The sequence below is a fragment of the Drosophila sulfurigaster genome, chromosome 2R, assembly GCF_023558435.1.
Source record: "Drosophila sulfurigaster albostrigata strain 15112-1811.04 chromosome 2R, ASM2355843v2, whole genome shotgun sequence".
In the NCBI taxonomy this organism is placed as follows: domain Eukaryota; kingdom Metazoa; phylum Arthropoda; class Insecta; order Diptera; family Drosophilidae; genus Drosophila; species Drosophila sulfurigaster.
The window spans coordinates 13,662,548-13,683,223 of record NC_084882.1 but is presented as its reverse complement, the minus strand read 5'-3'; the positions used below and the strand labels follow the sequence as shown (position 1 = coordinate 13,683,223).

Sequence of the window (20,676 nt, the reverse complement as noted above, 5' to 3'; positions counted from 1 at the left end):
TTGCGCCAACATGTAGAGCATTGAGAATAATAAATCTTTGGCATTCGGTCTTTATTCCTAAGCTAAGCAAATGCTGAGGAAGCTATTGTTTTGCCAAAAGAGCCGACGAACGGAGCCCCAAAAAAAAAAAAGCAAAAATACAAAATAAACCGCGCGGACAAATTCGGTTTGCATTTGCGAGGGGCAATCGAGGGGTTTGCCGGCTGTGACTGTTTCTGTGATAAGCATCGACGGCGCAAGCTGCGACCGTTGATCTCAACCGATCTGCGATCCTTTTAACGATCCCACATACAATATTTATGGCAGTGTCGAAAGATGTCAACCAAGACCCATTTTGTTGTGGAGTCCAAGACGCAACGCGTCTGTTTAGCTAGAAATTAGAGCAATTAGCTCTAGCTTGGCGATCACTTGGCGAGCTGTTCATAAAAAAGGCAACTAATCAGCTATCAGTTGACATGATGGACAGTAAAAAATACATAAGCAGCAGTCACAAAAAAAAAAAAACAACATACAAATGCTGATTGCTGTGCTGTGACCTTTTGTGTCTCCTCTGCGGCTACTGGGGGCGTGCTGGCTGCAAGACGTAGCTTGTAAACAATTTCATTATCAGATGATTACGTAATTTATTGAGTCGGGAGCTACCTGTTCTTGATCAGCACGAAGAGATAGCCGGCGGGGCAAAAGAGAGAAAGGCAGCGGGGCATCTGCACACACACATACACACTTACACAAATACCACATAAATGTCAAAGGGCATTTAATGAAGTTATTTAACGCTGCTGCGGTCCTAGAGGCGGTTCCAAAGGCTACTGTTGCAGGGAGAAAATAATGAGACATAGACGGGGAGTTAGAGAGCTCAGGCGAGGGCGTATTGAAGCTCAGAGATCGGAGAGTCTGGAACTCGCCACTCGACGATCATAATCTGGTAGAGCATGTCCGGAGACGCAAGGAGGGGAGTGGAGAGCTGTCTCTTGCTTTTGCATTGGGCCAAACTGGTTGGGCAATAAAACGCTTGCTATAACGAGCAACAAAATTTGTAACGATTCAATTTAAGGCTATGTACAAGCGTCGGCAAAAGATGAAATAGTCAAATAGACGCAAGTCCCCAAAGACTCAAGTCCCGCGGTCATCTCACCACCTCCAGCTCCACCTTTTGCGCAGACACGGAGCCGTTTTGTATGTTGGGCGCATGTTGAGGCCCCGCCAAGCGGTTCAATTCAATAAAATTTATGAAGACATGACTGGCAATTGTAGTCCCGACGTCGGCAAAACGACCACAAAACTGAGCGAAACTCTTTATTTGTATTTTTCTCTGTATTCTTTTTTTTTAACGTTCAACCGACCAAGCGATCGAGATCGAAGTCGCAACAGAGTCGAGAGACAACGTCCTTTTCAAAACAGTTTGACGCCTACTTGCCCATTGAGGGGGATGTTACAACGTACAACTCAATTGAGGTAGCTCCTCAATAAACTCACTTGACATTTTCTATCCCTGCAAAATATATATCAAATTAATTAAGCGAAAAATTTGGTAACCTGCAAGGCGGCAACTCTCAAAGGACACACACAAGGGACGACGCACAGATTTCTGTACCTGACTGCATGGGTGTGGCAAGGTCATAAATACGAACCAAAGGATTTTGAGCATACTCTCTCTCATTGATATTTGTACCGATAATCGGCCATATCACCCTATATTATCTCATGTCCCAGTCCAAGTGTGCTGAGAGAGTTTGGTGTGTGGGAAACTTGTTCGTCTTTTGTTGCCGCAAATTGTCGTAAAATTTGACATAAAAAACTAGCTGGATAGTTTTAGTCTGCATTTGATTCGTTTGAGTATTCGGGTGGTCGCACCGAATACTATAATATTTAAATACTTTGATTGCGATTAAAATGTTATACCTCTTTAACCAATAGACTTATTCGGTTTATCAGCTATACCCATAAATAAGAAATTTGGATAAATTCAAGAAGTCGCGTTGAAATAACCTTTTTAGATCTATACATTCTATTGAAAAATAAGTACTTTTATTGGGTAAAATTCAAACTTTTTTTCATCATTTATCATTTGACAACGATGTTGATCTTTGTGTTTCCATTTCAGTAATCTTCAGAAGTAGCAGAGAAGATGGGAGAAGGAGTTGTACGTGTTGTAGGAACGAATGAATCTGATGTTGTTTTCGGCTGCACTTTGCCAGCGAGACAACTATTTAGTTCCTCATAAGTATTTGTCGTATGCTCTACATAGGTTCTCTCAGCATCGTTCACACAGACGGTCTTGTAAGTCTCAATCACTCTATAGCTTTCCTGCATTTCTACAGCTACATCGTTGGCATCCGCCGATAAAGCGTACATGGACTTCGACTGTTCAGTACCCTAAAAAACAGATATTTTCAATGTTAAATTCTTGATCTCTGTCTGTCTGTTTCTCTCAGATCTGTGTCAGCACTTACCATCTGGGCGTAGCACTCGAAGGCTTCAACGTAACCCACAATTGTGGAGCAATCAACGATGGTGCGACAAGCATATTGTCCTCTTTCCTCGAGTTGAGTGCGGGGTCCCTCCCACTTGGTATCCTCCAAAGCAGTCTGTTGATTGTAAATGGTGGTGCACCTTGTGTAGTCGATCTCATATTGTGATGCGATGTCATCCAGTTCGGGTTTGTAGACAGTGAAACAAGCTGGTCCGTTTCTAGGATTCTGGTCGGTTAACTCCTGTGTTTGCTGTTTCAGCAGCTGGAGTTTGGGAAACTGGAGATTAGGCAACTTCAGATTAGGTACCTTCAGATTAGGTAACTTCAGATTAGGTAACTGGATTTGGGGCAACTGGTGTTTGGATAATTGAAGTTGGGGCAACTGCAGTTTTCCATGCACTCCAATTGCTAGGCCGAGGAACAGCAGTAGAGACCAAATCGATGTCATTTTAACTCTTAAGTGAAGTTTTCAATTGATTCAACTCAAGAGCTGTCTAGCTTTTATAAGGCCTAAAATTCGATCTTCTTTGCAATTAAATCGTGTTCATTTCGTTGTTTCAAGTTAATTACATATGTTTTTTTTCGGTTAGTATTCTTTTAATTGCTTATTAATTGCGCTTTGAGTTGTGGTTCATTAGCTTTAAGCGTTATTTATCTTAATTGTTTTTTATGGCATGTAAACATGCCAATTGTCTTTCTTATCGCGACATATACGCTCTTTCAAACTTGCAGGAAATTGAACTTGTCATAAGGAAAATATCCCCGAAATTTCACTGTGATATTTATACTTTATAACGATGGGTGGACACTTTCATACCACGTTATTAAGCAAGAAAAAATCAACTTATTCATTTCAATTTTTGTATATTTATATTTTAAGTAAAATACACACTTACATTACGAATTTGATTTGTTTTTAATATTCGAATATATATTTTCACGATTCTTTCAACTCACATGAACTCTTTATTAAAAAATAAGAATATAAAATGCTTTCTGCTTCTTATTTAATGGTTATTCACATGAACTCTTTATAATAAACTACGAATATACAAATTCTTTTTGCTTTTTATTTGATGGTTCTTCAAAAGTAATATCAAATCCTAATGAAACAAATAGCAGATATGAAGAAAATCATTTGCAACTATTGTATAATTCGAGTTTATTTTTAGAGATTACAAAACCAAATCTATTCCAGTGTTTACTTAGTGAAAGGAAGAATGTACTCTTTGCTTTTGTTGATAGTCGTTCCAAGCATTATACGATTACATATCTGCAGTGAAAAGTCTGCCCTATAACTCTTATCTTATCGTTCTCAATAGTGTTCTCAATAAGCTCAAGACATAAGTATGTGCAAATAATATATTTATTGATTGAATTTAGTATTCAGCAGTAGTTGTGTCCCACTCTGTGATGGGTGCTCTAGAAGTAGTTGGCCATTAGAGGTCTGGCGCAGTAGGCGCAGGTTGTTGTTTACCAGACAGACAGTCATTCAATAAGCCATAAACATTGCTCGTGTTTTCGACGTAATTCCTTTCAGCCTCGTTTAGGCACATGCTCTTTGCAGTGTCCACTTGACGCAAGTCGGCCTTGATTTTAGCAGCAGCCACTGTTGCATTAGCGGAAATTTCATAGAAGACCTTAGAGTCTTCCAAAGCCTAAATGCAAAAATAAATAATTAATAAATGAGGGCAAAGCACTTTTAGTCAAGTGCAATACTAACCCATTCAGCAGCACACTCAAAGGCACTGTAAGCGGTCGATGACTGGTTGCAGCTCTTCAACGATTGACATGAGCTATAGGCACTGTTCTCTATTAGCTGGCGAGTATCCCTGAAAGACTCCTCAATCTTTGAACTGGATGCTTTGTAGGCGTTGATGCAAGCATCATAATCGATTTCATAACGATCCACAATTAGGCCGAATTCGGGATTGTATTGTGCGAAGCATCGCGTTGACACATCATCACGTCCTTCGGCCAATGCCTTGCTTTCACTTTGCAGCTTCTCAATCTTTGCTACTGACTTCAATGAATGTTGTACCCTGTAGGCCGTTGTCATGCCAAGGGCAAGTAGAAGCAAGGATATCTTCAGGCACATATTAACGGACTATGCTAGGCAAACAGAATTTCCAAAAACTGAAAATACTTGCTGTATTTATATCCATTCAATTCGGTTCATCTGCAGTCAATATTTTATCTTTTAATTACTGCTGTCGTTGTTAACATAATTTGCAACAACGACACAGACAACGCTAAGATACATTCAGTATTAAAGCAATAATTCTTATCTACATGTCTGTATGAGAACCACAAGACTCTGATAAACAAAAAAAATTATTGTGACGGAGTCAAATTCGTCGCAATAAAGAGTATAAGCAAAATGATAATTGGGAAGACCACTTGATCACTTTAGAATAAACAAATTAGAGGATAGAATATTTTCTATTTCTATTTTATTTTAAAGTCGAGCTTATTGGAGTTTAGCCTTTTCACTTGTAGATACAACTAGATTTCATTTTCACATTATATTTATTAAGAATAGAAATTAATATGATTCTCATATTAAACTGCAGCAATATTGCCATTCAGACATTCTGTCAGATCTTTAAGAGCCTGACTATTGTCATTACTGTAGCGGGTATAAGCCCTCTCAGTGCACAGACTTTGAATGGTTGTGATGCTTCTGATTTCCTCGTCTAGACTGATAGCAGCAGCAAGGGATTCACCGGACATAACAGTCAGCTTTTGGGATTGATCACGGCCCTAAAAAGTAAAAAAAGAATGAAATTCAGTGCTTAATGTATCTTTAGTCTTTTTTAACTTACTGTTGTTCCAAAACAGTTGAAAGATTCCAGTTTGTCAGTAAGATTATCACATTGCTTCAAAGCCGTACAAGATGCCTTTGCAGTTGCTGTAATATTGACACGAGTTCCATTATACTTCTCGATAATGGCAATATTACTGAGATCGAAATCGGTTTGGCATTGCTTGGACTCAGCCTCGAACACATCGATAATCTCCTTCATAATTGGGGTGTAGCGACCCCAACAATAAGCGTCGACAGCTGGATCACCACGAGGCATCAACATCATATCGAGCAAAATACGCTCTGTATTGATTCTGGCCTCACTTGGCACTTCAGCCAAGACTGAGCTGATTACTAGCAAAAATGATAGAGCTTTGAACAACATTATTCCTTCTCGAAGTACTAACTTGGTATGTCTTGACCAAGCCGTAGCGATTGCTATTTATTCGCACAAACCATTTGAGATATGTGTGATTTATGGTCATCGAATTCCGATTACTCAATGAAAAGCCCGCCTAGAGGTTCTTTTTTGTTAAAGAATGCTTATCTAAATTAGTCATTCGGCAATCACACAAGATCGGAAGCAAACAATATTCCTCTTCCTAAGAATTTAAAATACTATATACAAAAATATACTAAGTTTCTTATCAGTGAGACTAAATATTTTAAGTACATTATTGCGGTATCTTTTTGACTTCTCAAAATAGAATTGCCTATATTGTTTTTGTCTTTGTCTAAACAATTCAAATTTAAAGGAAAAATGAACTTGCAAAAATTTTGCACAACAAATTTCACAATTATATTTATCGATAAATCAATTAGAGTCGGTAACTTTTTTGTGCAATGTGTATATAGACTACTTTAAAAAGAGGATGAAACTTTGTGGCAAAACCACAACAGCAATAAAGGCATTCATAAATGAAAATTCATAAATTAGTTTGTTCTACTAACTAAGTAGCGATTCTAATCAAGTCAATTGCGTCATCGTCATCGGTTGTAAATTTGAAGGAAAGAAGTCCCCGGTCCAAGAAATTGAAATACAATTCTTGGAATCAACTATCGGCTTTCTGATTATTCTATCAGTTCTCAGTTCATTTCAACTATTATTTATTACTCTGCTTCAATAAGCATAATTATATGTTTTTCATATAAGATAGATCATATTAATAAATATTATACCCAATATCGTATTTATATATGTAACATATATATATTTATATATATATTCAAATGTTGAATATCTTATTTTTATTGATATGCATATTTGATTCAATACAAAAGACCCCAAATTTCGTAAATAAAAAATTTCAAGTATTTAAATATTATAAACTGTTTCTCCTTAGATATGTTACAACACTTTGAAAAATTTTCTGAAACTAAGTCGACCTCTAAATCGGCTTTGATAACATTGGCAAACGACTTTTCTCTTTGGTTCTTATTCTTACTAAAATCTCATAACTATAATAATAAATATTTATTATTTACTACAAATATTTTTTGTAAATAATAAATAAGTAAAAATAATGTGAAATAAAACATGTATAATGGCTACCTCCTATTTTCTTGATCAATCAAAACGACTGAGAGAATTAAGACTGGTCTAGTCATCCCTTTGTCTTTATTTTTATCTTCTATAAATTTTAAATATTTTAGATAATCAGATGCAGCTTTACCGGATACATTTCCGTGCTAACACTTAACAATTCATATTTAAAAAAAAATGGTTGTTTAGATTTTGTCATTGAATTTACTAAGACAGATTAATTTACAATTATATTTCGTTATACAAATTATACAATTTTGTTGCATTTTTGACATTTCAACATTCTGTTTAAACCTCTGCAATATTGCCATTGAGACACTCCGTCAATTCTTTTAGGGCTTGGCTGTTGTCATTACTATAGCGTGCGATCGCCTTCTCAGTGCACAGATTTTGAATACTGGTGATGCTGCTAATTTCCTCTGCAAGGCTGATAGCTGCTGCAAGGGAGTCTCCTGACATTGTTGTCAGTTTTTTGGGATTGATCACGACCCTGAAAGGAGCAAATAATTAAAATAAGTTGATCATGATTATATAGTCTTTTACTGACTGCTGTTCCAAAGCAGTTAAAGGCTTCAAGTTGAGTAGAAAGATCATCACATTTCAGCAGAGCATCACAAGATTCCTTTGCAGTTGCAGTAACATTTGCAAGAATAATGGAGTACTTTGCAATGATGGCAGTATTACTGATATCAAAGTCAGTTTGGCATTGCTTGGATTCAGCCTCGAACACATCGATAATCTCCTTCATGATAGGTGTATAGCGACTCCAACAGTAAGCGTCGAGAACTGGATCACCACGAGGCTGCATCATCATATCCAGAAGAGTGGTTTCAGTGTTGATCCTCGCCTCACTTGGGATTCCAGCCAAGGCCGAGCCAATTACTAGCAACAACGAAAAAGCTTTGAACAACATTATTCTTTCTCGAAGTACTAACTTAGTATGCTCAAGCCAAGTCGCACCCATTGCTATTTATTCAAAAAATTCAATTCAGATATTTATTTTTTATGATCGTCGATTGGAGGCTTGCGAATTTTTATAATTGTTCGTATCCCTATCTAAATTGCACACTTCAGAGCACTCATACAACAACGGAAATAAACTATAATATTCTTCCTATAAAAATCTACAAAAATGTAGGAAGTTCTTAATTGGAGTGTCATTGGCGCAACTAAGTTTATGGAGTAGATTATTGGTATGGTAACATTGCATATCATTCTAAAAATACGACTAAATAAAAAATTAAGTAGCGGTTTTTATCAAGCTTCCTTATCAAACATAAGTTCAATTCTACAATTTTGGGAAAGAAGTCCCCGGTCAAGAAATTGAAAGCAAATTAGATTAATTATAGTTGTGTAGTATATTGCAACTTTTTTATTTTATACAATATCAAAGTTAATTTTCATATCATGCTTATTTTTCATAATTTAAATTGAATAAAACCCATATTTTTCCAGTAAAAAACGTGTATTCTGAAATTAATCTAAAAATTTGGGTGTAGCTTTTATGGTATCTGAGATCTACAATATATATTAATAAGCATACATATTGTATGTACAGTCGAAGATACCTTCCGCATTCTTCAACCATTTTCAAATTGAAGATCGAACAAAATTTTGTGAACAAAAGGTTAATATGTAATGTTCTAAGAACATATAACATACATGCATATATCATTGGTTAATAAGTAAAGACGCACTTGTGGAGAGAGCTTTACTTAAATAGTTTTAAATAATTTTTGTCTCAACTGTTGATGCTAGTCAAGAATATACATGGGAATACTCGTAGAAAAGTATGCTCCATTTAATTTTTAAGGATACGAAACCATAATACCATAATACACTAAGTATTACAAGTATAAAACCCCATCACTCTAATCAGTGGATTTTATTTCACAACCTTTTCATATTCGCTAAGAGTAGGAAACTGTTCTTACAGTTTACTTGCTATATTATTACCTTGTGAGGTTTAAATAAGAAAAGTAATTTAATTTCTTTGAAACTCAATATGTATTTTCTCATAGCATTTATTACGACTGCATCATATACAATTATATTATGCTTATGCTAATAATGATAAGGTTTAATTAGTTGACGATAGTTGTCAATTCTGGCTGATCCGTTACAATGTTGCCATCGAGGCATTCCATCAGTTCCTTAAGTGCCTGACTATTGTCATTACTATAGCGTGCGATCGCCTTCTCAGTGCACAGGTTTTGAATACTGGTGATGCTGCTGATTTCCTCTGCAAGGCTGATAGCTGCTGCAAGGGAGTCTCCTGACATTGTTGTCAGTTTTTGGGATTGATCACGACCCTGAAAGGAGCAGTTGATTAAAATCAGTTATTCATAATTATTTAGTCTATTTACTTACTGCTGTTCCAAAGCAATTAAAGGATTCAAGTTGAGTAGAAAGGTCACCACATTTGAGCAATGCTTCACATGATTCCTCTGCAGTTGCACTAATGTTTGCAAGAACAATGGAATACCTTTCGACAATGGCAGTATTACTGATATCAAAGTCAGTTTGGCATTGCTTGGATTCAGTCTCGAACACATCGATAATCTCCTTCATGATTGGTGTGTATCGGCCCCAACAGTAGGCGTCTAGAACTGGGTCTCCACGAGGCATCATCATCACATCCAGAAGAGTGACGTCAGTATTGATTGTGTGCTCAGTTGGCACTTCAGCCAAAACTGAGCCAATTACCACCAACAATGAAAGAGCTTTGAACAACATTATTCCTTCTCGAAGTACTAACTTAGAATGTTTAATCCAAGTATCACCCATTGCTATTTATTCAAAAAATTCTATGCAGATATGCATGATTTATGATCGTCGAGTTCCAATTACCCAATTGGAGGCCTGCAAATTGTTTTTTAAATGCGTATCTAAATTGCACACTTATATTAAGAGCACCCATATAAAAACGGAAATAAATTATAATCTCCTTCTTAGAAATTTATACAATATGGGAAGTACTTAATTAGGTTAATTCGTGTGATTAAGTTTATGAAGTTGATTATTAGCACAGTCACATTGACCAATTGAAAATATTACTGTATGTTAGATTCATGTTTAAAAGAAAAAGAAAATATCAGCAAAGAATATCTACAAAAGACCAAATTTAATTAATTGGAAATAATATACTTAGTATTCAGTTCTACGCAAGTGAAATTTATAATTTGGGTTTCTTAAGTGATTATTTTTCTTAAATGAAAGAGACCGTTAAAAAAAAGTATTAATAACTATATTATTAAAAACTATTTCAAATAAAATTTATTTATTACGATTAGCTTATCTAGCATGGGTTTTAAAAGGAAATTATGTCAATAATTGCTATGTAATAAATTTAAACATTCCAATTTGTACGAGTATAGCAGCTCTTAGTTTATTTATATTATTAGTAATTTACAATTATATGTTTCAGGTTCTACACATATATTTTTTACTTAAATAAAAAAGTATATATTGTATACTATAATTAATATTTCCTGTGAAATTTTCGGTTAATGGTTTATTTTAAATGCTAATTCGCCTATGGGCTAATCCAAAGAACATTTAAAGTGATGTTTATCGAACTGAATTTTAAGTTTTTAATAATAATTTAAGTAGAAGTCGCATATAATGTTATACTGTTACATATAATAAGTTTAGTTACATAGTTCACAAAATGACACTGTAATTTGCCATATTGTTTCGTAATCAAAGAAATTAGAATGCCTTATTTAAGAAAGCGATACTACAGGATACACTAATTTCATTGGTTGGTTTACTTACAAAAAATACTTCAAAAATTTCATTTCTATAATAATTTTGCTTAAAATGTGTAGAGTTTCTGAAACTTCTTTTATTTCGTAAGCGTTAGTTATAAGAATCTGCTTTGGTTATTTTAAGTCCAATTTATATTTTCTCGTTGCATTTATTAAGTCTGCATAATTTACAATTACAATACAAATTATACGATTTATTTTTTTAATTTCTGATATTTTAACTCTTTGATTAAACAGCGGCAATATTGCCATCGAGACACTCCGTCAATTCTTTTAGGGCTTGGCTGTTGTCATTACTATAGCGTGCGATCGCCTTCTCAGTGCACAGATTTTGAATACTGGTGATGCTGCTAATTTCCTCTGCAAGGCTGATAGCTGCTGCAAGGGAGTCTCCTGACATTGTTGTCAGTTTTTGCGATTGATCACGACCCTGAAAGGAGCAAATAATTAAAATAAGTTGATCATGATTATACAGTCTTTTACTTACTGCTGTTCCAAAGCAGTTAAAGGCTTCAAGTTGAGTAGAAAGATCATCACATTTGAGCAGAGCATCACAAGATTCCTTTGCAGTTGCAGTAACATTTGCAAGAATAATGGAGTACTTTGCAATGATGGCAGTATTACTGATATCAAAGTCAGTTTGGCATTGCTTGGATTCAGCCTCGAACACATCGATAATCTCCTTCATGATAGGTGTATAGCGACTCCAACAGTAAGCGTCGAGAACTGGATCACCACGAGGCTGCATCATCATATCCAGAAGAGTGGTTTCAGTATTGATCCTCGCCTCACTTGGGATTCCAGCCAAGGCCGAGCCAATTACCAGCAACAATGAAAAAGCTTTGAACAACATTATTCTTTCTCGAAGTACTAACTTAGTATGTTTAAGGCAAGTTGCACTCATTACTATTTATTCAAGAAATTCAATCCAAATATTTATTTTTTATGATCGTCGATTGGAGGTTTGCGAATTTTTATAATTGTTCGTATCCCTATCTAAATTGCACACTTCAGAGTACTCATACAACAACGGAAATAAACTATAATATTTTTCCAAGCTCTACAAAAATGTAGGAAGTTCTTAATTGGAGTGGCATTGGCGCAACTTAGTTTATGGAGTAGATTAATGCTAGTAATATTCATTCTATAAATACACTTAAATAAAAAATCCAACTATTTATGTGTAGTTCACTGATCAAATAAAGTAGCGGTTTTTATCAAGCCCACTTATCAAACATAAGTACAATTCTACAATTTTGGGAAAGAAGTCCCCGGGATAAGAAATTAAAAGGAAATTTGGTGAGATTATAATTCTGTAGTAAATTTCAACTTTTTGTATATTATATAATATCGAAGTTCATTTTAATATCTTGCTTATTTTACTTATTTAAATTCAATAAAAACCCATATTATTTCCAGAAGAAAACATGAATTGAGAAATGTATCTAAACATTTGGATGGGTGTAGGTTTTATAGTATCTCAAATCTACAACAAAATAAACTATTGATGCTGATCTAAAATATACATAAATATGATAGTTGTCAATTCTGGCTCAACCGTTACAATGTTGCCATCGAGGCATTTCATCAGTTCCTTAAGTGCCTGACTATTATCATTACTATAGCGTGCGATTGCCTTCTCAGTGCACAGATTTTGAATATTCGTGATGCTGCGATTTCCTCCGCAAAATCAGTTATTTATACTTATATTTAGTATATTCACTTACTGCTGTTCTGCTCTACTGTAATCATCTTCCTAAGAAATGAAAATACTATATTCAAAAATATACTAAGTTCCTTATCAGTGAGACAAAATATTTTAAGTACATTATTGCGGTATCTTTTTGACTTCCCAAAATAGAATTGCTTATATTGTTTTTATATATGTCTAAACAATTCAAATTTAAAGGAAAATGAATGAAATGAAAATAAAATAATTAGAGTCGGTAACTTTTTTGTACATTGTGTATATAGGCTACTTTAAAAAGAGGATGGAATTTCCTGAAAAAAAACACAAACAGATATAAAGACACTCATAAACGAAAATTCATAAATTAGTTTGTTCGTCTAACTAAGTAGCGATTCTTATCAAATCAATGGCGTCATCGTCATCGGTTGTAAATTTGAAGGAAAGAAGTCCCCGGTCTAAGAAATTGAAATATAATTCATGGAATCCACTATCGGGTTTCTGATTATTCTATCAGTTCTCAGTTAATTTCAACTATTATTAATATTAACTGGCCGCACCTAAAGCTTTTTTTAATTATTAAGACTATTTATTAATTTAGTTTCAATAATACTCTGCTTCAATAAGGATAATTCTATGTTTTTTATATAAGATAGATAACATTAATAACAATTATAAACCATCGTAAATCTAAAAAAAAAAGATATATGCAAAGAATACATAAATATATGACACAATACAAAAAAAACAAAATTTGTAAATATAAAATTTTAAATATTTAAATATTATAAACTGTTCCTCTTTACTTATGGAACATAACTTTAACTGCATCTATGAAAAATTTGACCTATAAATCGACTTTGGTAGCATTGGGATACGACTGTTTTCTTTGGTATTTATCCTTACTAAAGTCTGATAACTATAATAATAAATTTTATTTTGAGTAAATAATAAATAAGTCAGAATAATGTGAAATAATAGAACATGTATAATGCCCAATAAAAATTTGAACGACTGAGAAAATGAGGACAGGTCTAGTCATCCATTTGTCTTTCTTTTTTTTGCAGCTTTACCGGATACATTTCCGTGCTAACACTTAACAATTCATATTTAAACAAAAATGGTTGTTTAGATTTTGTCATTGAATTTACTAAGACAGATTAATTTACAATTATATTTCGTTATACAAATTATACAATTTTGTTGCATTTTTGACATTTCAACATTCTGTTTAAACCTCTGCAATATTGCCATTGAGACACTCCGTCAATTCTTTTAGGGCTTGGCTGTTGTCATTACTATAGCGTGCGATCGCCTTCTCAGTGCACAGATTTTGAATACTGGTGATGCTGCTAATTTCCTCTGCAAGGCTGATAGCTGCTGCAAGGGAGTCTCCTGACATTGTTGTCAGTTTTTGGGATTGATCACGACCCTGAAAGGAGCAAATAATTAAAATAAGTTGATCATGATTATATAGTCTTTTACTTACTGCTGTTCCAAAGCAGTTAAAGGCTTCAAGTTGAGTAGAAAGATCATCACATTTGAGCAGAGCATCACAAGATTCCTTTGCAGTTGCAGTAACATTTGCAAGAATAATGGAGTACTTTGCAATGATGGCAGTATTACTGATATCAAAGTCAGTTTGGCATTGCTTGGATTCAGCCTCGAACACATCGATAATCTCCTTCATGATAGGTGTATAGCGACTCCAACAGTAAGCGTCGAGAACTGGATCACCACGAGGCTGCATCATCATATCCAGAAGAGTGGTTTCAGTATTGATCCTCGCCTCACTTGGGATTCCAGCCAAGGCCGAGCCAATTACCAGCAACAATGAAAAAGCTTTGAACAACATTATTCTTTCTCGAAGTACTAACTTAGTATGTTTAAGGCAAGTTGCACTCATTACTATTTATTCAAGAAATTCAATCCAAATATTTATTTTTTATGATCGTCGATTGGAGGTTTGCGAATTTTTATAATTGTTCGTATCCCTATCTAAATTGCACACTTCAGAGCACTCATACAACAACGGAAATAAACTATAATATTCTTCCTATAAAAATCTACAAAAATGTAGGAAGTTCTTAATTGGAGTGTCATTGGCGCAACTAAGTTTATGGAGTAGATTATTGGTATGGTAACATTGCATATCATTCAAAAAATATAACTAAATAAAAAGTAGCGGTTTTATCAATCTTCCTTATCAAACATAAGTTCAATTCTACAATTTTGGGAAAGAAGTCCCCGGTCAAGAAATTGAAAGCAAATTAGATTAATTATAGTTGTGTAGTATATTGCAACTTTTTATTTTATACAATATCAAAGTTAATTTTCATATCATGCTTATTTTTCATAATTTAAATTGAATAAAAACCCATATTTTTCCAGTAAAAAACGTGTATTCTGAAATTAATCTAAAAATTTGGGTGTAGCTTTTATGGTATCTGAGATCTACAATATATATTAATAAGCATACATATTGTATGTACAGTCGAAGATACCTTCCGCATTCTTCAACCATTTTCAAATTGAAGATCGAACAAAATTTTGTGAACAAAAGGTTAATATGTAATGTTCTAAGAACATATAACATACATGCATATATCATTGGTTAATAAGTAAAGACGCACTTGTGGAGACAGCTTTACTTAAATAGTTTTTAAGTTTTTTGTCTCAACTGTTGATGTTAGTCAAGAATATATATGGGAATACTCGTAGAAATGTTTCTCCATATAATTTTTAAGGATACGAAACCATAATACCATAATACACTAAGTATTACAAGTATAAAACCCCATCACTCTAATCAGTGGATTTTATTTCACAACCTTTTCATATTCGCTAAGAGTAGGAAACTGTTCTTACAGTTTACTTGCTATATTATTACCTTGTGAGGTTTAAATAAGAAAAGTAATTTAATTTCTTTAAAACTCAATATGTATTTTCTCATAGCATTTATTACGACAGCATCATATAAAATTATATTATGCTTATAATAATAATAAGGTTTAATTAATTGACAATAGTTGTCAATTCTGGCTGTTCCGTTACAATGTTGCCATCGAGGCATTCCATCAGTTCCTTAAGTGCCTGACTGTTGTCATTACTATAGCGTGCGATCGCCTTCTCAGTGCACAGATTTTGAATACTGGTGATGCTGCTGATTTCCTCTGCAAGGCTGATAGCTGCTGCAAGGGAGTCTCCTGACATTGTTGTCAGTTTTTGGGATTGATCACGACCCTAAAAGGAGCAATTGATTTAAATCAGTTATTCATAATTATTTAGTCTATTTACTTACTGCTGTTCCAAAGCAATTAAAGGATTCAAGTTGAGTAGAAAGGTCACCACATTTGAGCAATGCTTCACATGATTCCTCTGCAGTTGCACTAATGTTTGCAAGAACAATGGAATACCTTTCGACAATTGCAGTATTACTGATATCAAAGTCAGTTTGGCATTGCTTGGATTCAGCCTCGAACACATCGATAATCTCCTTCATGATTGGTGTGTATCTGCCCCAACAGTAGGCGTCTAGAACTGGGTCTCCACGAGGCATCATCATCACATCCAGAAGAGTGACGTCAGTATTGATTGTGTGCTCAGTTGGCACTTCAGCCAAAACTGAGCCAATTACCACCAACAATGAAAGAGCTTTGAACAACATTATTCCTTCTCGAAGTACTAACTTAGAATGTTTAATCCAAGTAAAACCCATTGCTATTTATTCAAAAAATTCTATGAAGATATGCATGATTTATGATCGTCGAGTTCCAATTACCCAATTGGAGGCCTGCAAATTGTTTTTTAAGTGCTTATCTAAATTGCACACTTATGCTAAGAGCACTCATATAAATGTGGAAATAAACCCTAATCTTCTTCCTAAGAATTTATACAATATAGGAAGTTCTTTATAGGTTTATTAAGGCGATTAAGTTTATGAAGTAGATTATTAGCACGCTAACATTGACCATTTGAAAATTAATTAAATAAAATAAAAATAATGTATTAGATTTAGTTATACACAAATGAAATTCATAATTTGTACCGATACACCACATATACTATTTGGTATATTTTTAGCATTTTTGCAGTATATTTGGTATGTTTTGAGAATAAAAGCGCAAAATATTTTGCTTTTATTTAGCAATACGACGACTACGACCCCTAGTAACATAAGTAGGCGTTTTTGCCTATTCAAAAGTATTTTTTTAATAACTCCCAAAATTTTTATCTGATCGCAACCAAATTCTCAGGAATCATAACTACTTATTATTGTATATACCAAAATTCGCAACTCTAGCTTTTAAATTAAGCTTGTTATTCGATTTTTTTGATTTGCGGGGGCGTAAGTGGGCGTGGCAAAAATTTGAAACAAAATTGATCTGCGTGTAAACATAACAAATGCTGTCGAAAAAAAATTATAGCAAGAATATATATATCAAGAATATATATACTATACTATATCAAGAATATATATACTTTATAGGGTCGGAAATGCCTCCTTCTACCTACACACATTTCCTGTTGGCACAAAGTTATAATATCCTTCTACCCTGTGGGTAGCGAGTATAAAAACTTATTCAAATAAAGAGTATTTATTGCGAGTCTACCGAAATAACAATTTTTAACAGGCCAAGCATGGGTTTTAGAATCAAAAGGAAATTAATTCAATATTTATTGTGTAGTAAATTTAAACATTTTAATTTGTATATCGTCTCTCAGTTTATTTATATTATTAGTATTTTACTATTACACGCTTCAGGTTCTACACATATACTTTTTAGTTAAATAAATAAAAGAGTATATAAATATATCATAATTCATATGTTCGATCCTTTGAAATTTTTGGGTAATGGTATATCTTAAATGCTAACTGTTATAAAAAGTACTACATATCCAATAAAATCCAATAATCCAAAGAATATTTAAAGTGATGTTTATCGAACAGAATTTTAAGATTTTAATCATTTTACTAGAAGTCGCATATATGGTTATACTGATGGTTACACATATAATAGGTCTATTTACATAGTTCGAAAAAGAATACTATAATTTGTCATATTGTTTTGTAATTAATGAAATTAGAACGCATTATTTAAGAGAGCGATACTACAAGATACACTAATTCCATTGGTTGGTCTGCAGATAATATTCACAAATGCTTAAAAAAATATTTCAAAAATATTTTAATTAGATGCAACTGATCCGATAAGGATACATTCACACATTATAATTAAAAATTTTGTTTAAAATGAGTAGATTCTCAACGTTTTTTTATTTCGTAAGCATAAGTTATAAAAATCTGCTTTGGTTAATTTATATTCAATTTATATTTTCTCGTTGCTTTTATTAAGACTGTACAATTTACAATTTCAATACAAATTATAGGATTTATTTTTTTAATTTCTGATATTTTAACTCTCTGATTAAACCTCGGCAATATTGCCATCGAGACACTCAGTCAATTCTTTTAGGGCTTGGCTGTTGTCATTACTATAGCGTGCGATCGCCTTCTCAGTGCACAGATTTTGAATACTGGTGATGCTGCTAATTTCCTCTGCAAGGCTGATAGCTGCTGCAAGGGAGTCTCCTGACATTGTTGTCAGTTTTTGGGATTGATCACGACCCTGAAAGGAGCAATTGATTAAAATCGGTTATTCATGATTATTTAGTCTTTCACTTACTGCTGTTCCAAAGCAGTTAAAGGCTTCAAGTTGAGTAGAAAGATCATCACATTTGAGCAGAGCATCACAAGATTCCTTTGCAGTTGCAGTAACATTTGCAAGAATAATGGAGTACTTTGCAATAATGGCAGTATTACTGATATCAAAGTCAGTTTGGCATTGCTTTTGATTCAGCCTCGAACACATCGATAATCTCCTTCATGATAGGTGTATAACGACTCCAACAGTAAGCGTCGAGAACTGGATCACCACGAGGCTGTATCATCATATCCAGTAGAGTGGTTTCAGTATTGATCCTCGCCTCACTTGGGATTCCAGCCAAGGCCGAGCCAATTACCAGCAACAATGAAAAAGCTTTGAACAACATTATTCTTTCTCGAAGTACTAACTTAGTATGTTTAAGCCAAGTCGCGCCCATTGCTATTTATTCAAAAAATTCAATGCAGATATTAATGTTTTATGATCGTCGATTGGAGGTTTGCGAATTTTTATAATTGTTCAAATGCCTATCTAAATTGCACACTTCAGAGCACTCATACACGAACGGAAATAAACTATAATATACTTCCTATGAAAATCTACAAAAATTTAGGAAGTTCTAAATTGGAGAGTCATAGACGCAACTAAGTTTATGGTATAGATTATTGGTATAGTAACATTGCATATCATTTGATAATATTGTTATCTTTACTTCACTTAAATCGAAATTATGTCAATTTAATTTTCAATCAAAATTACACTAAATTATTTTAAAATGTTTAAGCTGTATACATTATTAAAAAAAAATATATATATATAATATTTATAAATATTGTAATAAAAAATGCAACTAATTATGAGTATAGCGATGTTTATCAAGCTTCCTTATCAACATGAGCACAATTGTACAATTTTAGAAAAGAAGTCCCCGGTTTAAGAAATGGAAAGGAAATGTAAAACAATTAGCAATAATAAAAGTACTTATAAAAATACTTCAAAGGAAGAGTTGTATACGAGTAGTTTCTGGAGTAACAAGTCTTGTCGGTTTATCAAGCATGAGTTGTAAAAGAAATTAAAAGGAAATTAGTTACACATTAAATTACAACATTTTGATCATAATATCAGCTCGAATTAAATTTCTGATATTAAAATGTAAGCTCGGCTTATGTAATATATAAAATAACTATGAAACCAATAAATCAAAGTTAATCTAACGCCTACTATAAAGAAAATTTAAAGCTGATCTTAAAGAACCGAATTTATAGTTTTTAATGATATATGAAAAAGTCATGTGTATGGTAAAAATACATTGAGTTTAGTGAGCAAAATAATTGTTTTGCAGATAAGAATATAATTTCGAGCATTAGTTCGAATGGTTGTAAAATGGTTTCGCACGTAATTTTCAAAATCATTTAACAAATCTTTATTGTTCTATTGACCTGATAAGAAGAAAATACATTCAAACATTTTACTTTATACAAAGAAGCTCTTATGTTATTCGTAATTAATTTAAAACTTTAATCATATACATATATGTGAAGTATGGAGACTTGGCACTGAAAATAAGAAATAAACTTTAATGGTGTTGCATGCTGTACATGATGATGGCCAATAAGGCTCTAATGACAAACAGACTTGGCTAAATGATCAGGAATATGACAGTGTTTATTATCATCCATCCAGATTAATGAAAGAAAAGCCAAAATATTTGCTTAAAGACCAATAAATATTTATTCGCTTTTTTATTAGGAATGCTCACATTATATGATTTATTTAATTTCTGACAGTTTAACTTTCCGAAATATTGCCATTGAGACATTCCGTCAGTTCCTTAAGTGCCTGACTGTTGTCGTTGCTGTAACGAGCGAGGGCCTTCTCGTTGCAAAGTTTTTGAACACTTAAGATGCGGCTGATTTCCTCCTCAAGACTGATAGCTGCTGAAAAGGATGTACCTGACATTGATGTCAGTTTTTGGGCTTGATCACGTCCCTGAAAGAAACAAATGATGAGATTCCGCTCTTAATTAGTATTTAGACTTTTGACTTACTGTTGTTCCAAAGCAATTGAAAGCTTCAAGTTGAGTTTGAAGACCATCGCATCGCTGAAGTGATTCACACGAGTCCTTTGCAATTGCGGTAACGTTTTCGCGAAGTCCAGTATAGTTTGCGATAATGGCAGCATTACTGAGATCGTAGTCGGTTTGGCATTGCTTGGATTCAGCCTCAAACACATCGATAATCTCCTTCATAACTGGGGTGTAGCGACCCCAACAATAGGCGTCGACTGCCGCGTCTCCACGAGGCTGCATCATCAGATCGAGCAGAGCGCGGTCTGTATTGAGTCTCGCCTCGCTTGGCACCTCAGCGAAAACTGAGCTAACTACTAGCAAAAATGATAGAGCTTTGAACAACATTATTCCTTCTCGAAGTACTAACTTGGTATGTCTAGTTCAAGTCTCAACCGTTGCTATTTATTTGCAAAAATTACAGATATGAATGATTTACGATCGTTGACTTCCGATTACTCGATTGTTTATCAATAGAAGCCCGCCAAGAGGATTTTTTTTTTTGTTAAATGCTTATCAAAGTTGCACACTTAGAAGCAATTTAATTACACAAGAGCGGAACAAATAAAAATCCTCTTCCTAGGAAATTTAGACAAAAATGTGCGAAGTTCTTAATATAAAGGGTAATCAGAACGACTAAGTTTATTGACTAGATTATTGCTATAT

General features: G+C 33.8%; 8 protein-coding genes across 10 annotated transcripts; all 8 read right to left on the bottom strand.

Annotated features, from left to right (window-relative positions):
* Positions 1–2,006: 2,006 nt before the first annotated feature.
* Positions 2,007–2,949, bottom strand: LOC133837608 (uncharacterized). The gene is made up of 2 exons (XM_062268428.1): positions 2,454–2,949; positions 2,007–2,376 (listed from the first exon to the last, which is right to left on the bottom strand). The coding sequence occupies exons 1-2, from the start codon at positions 2,919–2,921 to the stop codon at positions 2,101–2,103; spliced, it is 744 nt and encodes a 247-aa protein (XP_062124412.1). The 5' UTR covers positions 2,922–2,949; the 3' UTR covers positions 2,007–2,100.
* An 872-nt stretch (positions 2,950–3,821) lies between these two features.
* LOC133837774 (uncharacterized) lies at positions 3,822–4,606 on the bottom strand. Its single transcript, XM_062268632.1, has 2 exons — positions 4,197–4,606; positions 3,822–4,131 (listed from the first exon to the last, which is right to left on the bottom strand). The coding sequence occupies exons 1-2, from the start codon at positions 4,569–4,571 to the stop codon at positions 3,913–3,915; spliced, it is 594 nt and encodes a 197-aa protein (XP_062124616.1). The 5' UTR covers positions 4,572–4,606; the 3' UTR covers positions 3,822–3,912.
* A 303-nt stretch (positions 4,607–4,909) lies between these two features.
* On the bottom strand, positions 4,910–5,696 carry LOC133837126 (uncharacterized). The gene is made up of 2 exons (XM_062267789.1): positions 5,299–5,696; positions 4,910–5,236 (listed from the first exon to the last, which is right to left on the bottom strand). The coding sequence occupies exons 1-2, from the start codon at positions 5,662–5,664 to the stop codon at positions 5,036–5,038; spliced, it is 567 nt and encodes a 188-aa protein (XP_062123773.1). The 5' UTR covers positions 5,665–5,696; the 3' UTR covers positions 4,910–5,035.
* Positions 5,697–8,842: 3,146 nt separating this feature from the next.
* Positions 8,843–11,480, bottom strand: LOC133837456 (uncharacterized). Of its 3 annotated transcripts, none has more exons than XM_062268230.1 (2): positions 9,193–9,574; positions 8,843–9,134 (listed from the first exon to the last, which is right to left on the bottom strand). In XM_062268230.1, the coding sequence occupies exons 1-2, from the start codon at positions 9,556–9,558 to the stop codon at positions 8,907–8,909; spliced, it is 594 nt and encodes a 197-aa protein (XP_062124214.1). In that variant the 5' UTR covers positions 9,559–9,574; the 3' UTR covers positions 8,843–8,906. The 3 variants fall into 3 exon arrangements, with proteins under 3 accessions (XP_062124214.1, XP_062124215.1, XP_062124216.1); XM_062268231.1 differs by lacking the exon at positions 9,193–9,574 and adding an exon at positions 11,080–11,480 and having other exon boundaries at positions 8,853–9,134; XM_062268232.1 differs by lacking the exons at positions 8,843–9,134; positions 9,193–9,574 and adding exons at positions 10,711–11,022; positions 11,080–11,480.
* Positions 11,481–13,426: 1,946 nt separating this feature from the next.
* LOC133837962 (uncharacterized) lies at positions 13,427–14,169 on the bottom strand. Its single transcript, XM_062268877.1, has 2 exons — positions 13,769–14,169; positions 13,427–13,711 (listed from the first exon to the last, which is right to left on the bottom strand). The coding sequence occupies exons 1-2, from the start codon at positions 14,132–14,134 to the stop codon at positions 13,511–13,513; spliced, it is 567 nt and encodes a 188-aa protein (XP_062124861.1). The 5' UTR covers positions 14,135–14,169; the 3' UTR covers positions 13,427–13,510.
* Positions 14,170–15,255: 1,086 nt separating this feature from the next.
* On the bottom strand, positions 15,256–15,959 carry LOC133838392 (uncharacterized). The gene is made up of 2 exons (XM_062269466.1): positions 15,581–15,959; positions 15,256–15,522 (listed from the first exon to the last, which is right to left on the bottom strand). Exons 1-2 carry the CDS (start codon positions 15,944–15,946, stop codon positions 15,295–15,297), a joined length of 594 nt encoding a protein of 197 aa, XP_062125450.1. The 5' UTR covers positions 15,947–15,959; the 3' UTR covers positions 15,256–15,294.
* Positions 15,960–17,612: 1,653 nt separating this feature from the next.
* On the bottom strand, positions 17,613–18,152 carry LOC133836700 (uncharacterized). Its single transcript, XM_062267288.1, has 2 exons — positions 17,967–18,152; positions 17,613–17,909 (listed from the first exon to the last, which is right to left on the bottom strand). Exons 1-2 carry the CDS (start codon positions 18,150–18,152, stop codon positions 17,709–17,711), a joined length of 387 nt encoding a protein of 128 aa, XP_062123272.1. The 3' UTR covers positions 17,613–17,708.
* Positions 18,153–19,668: 1,516 nt separating this feature from the next.
* On the bottom strand, positions 19,669–20,392 carry LOC133836971 (uncharacterized). Its single transcript, XM_062267605.1, has 2 exons — positions 19,993–20,392; positions 19,669–19,934 (listed from the first exon to the last, which is right to left on the bottom strand). The coding sequence occupies exons 1-2, from the start codon at positions 20,356–20,358 to the stop codon at positions 19,734–19,736; spliced, it is 567 nt and encodes a 188-aa protein (XP_062123589.1). The 5' UTR covers positions 20,359–20,392; the 3' UTR covers positions 19,669–19,733.
* Positions 20,393–20,676: the final 284 nt, after the last annotated feature.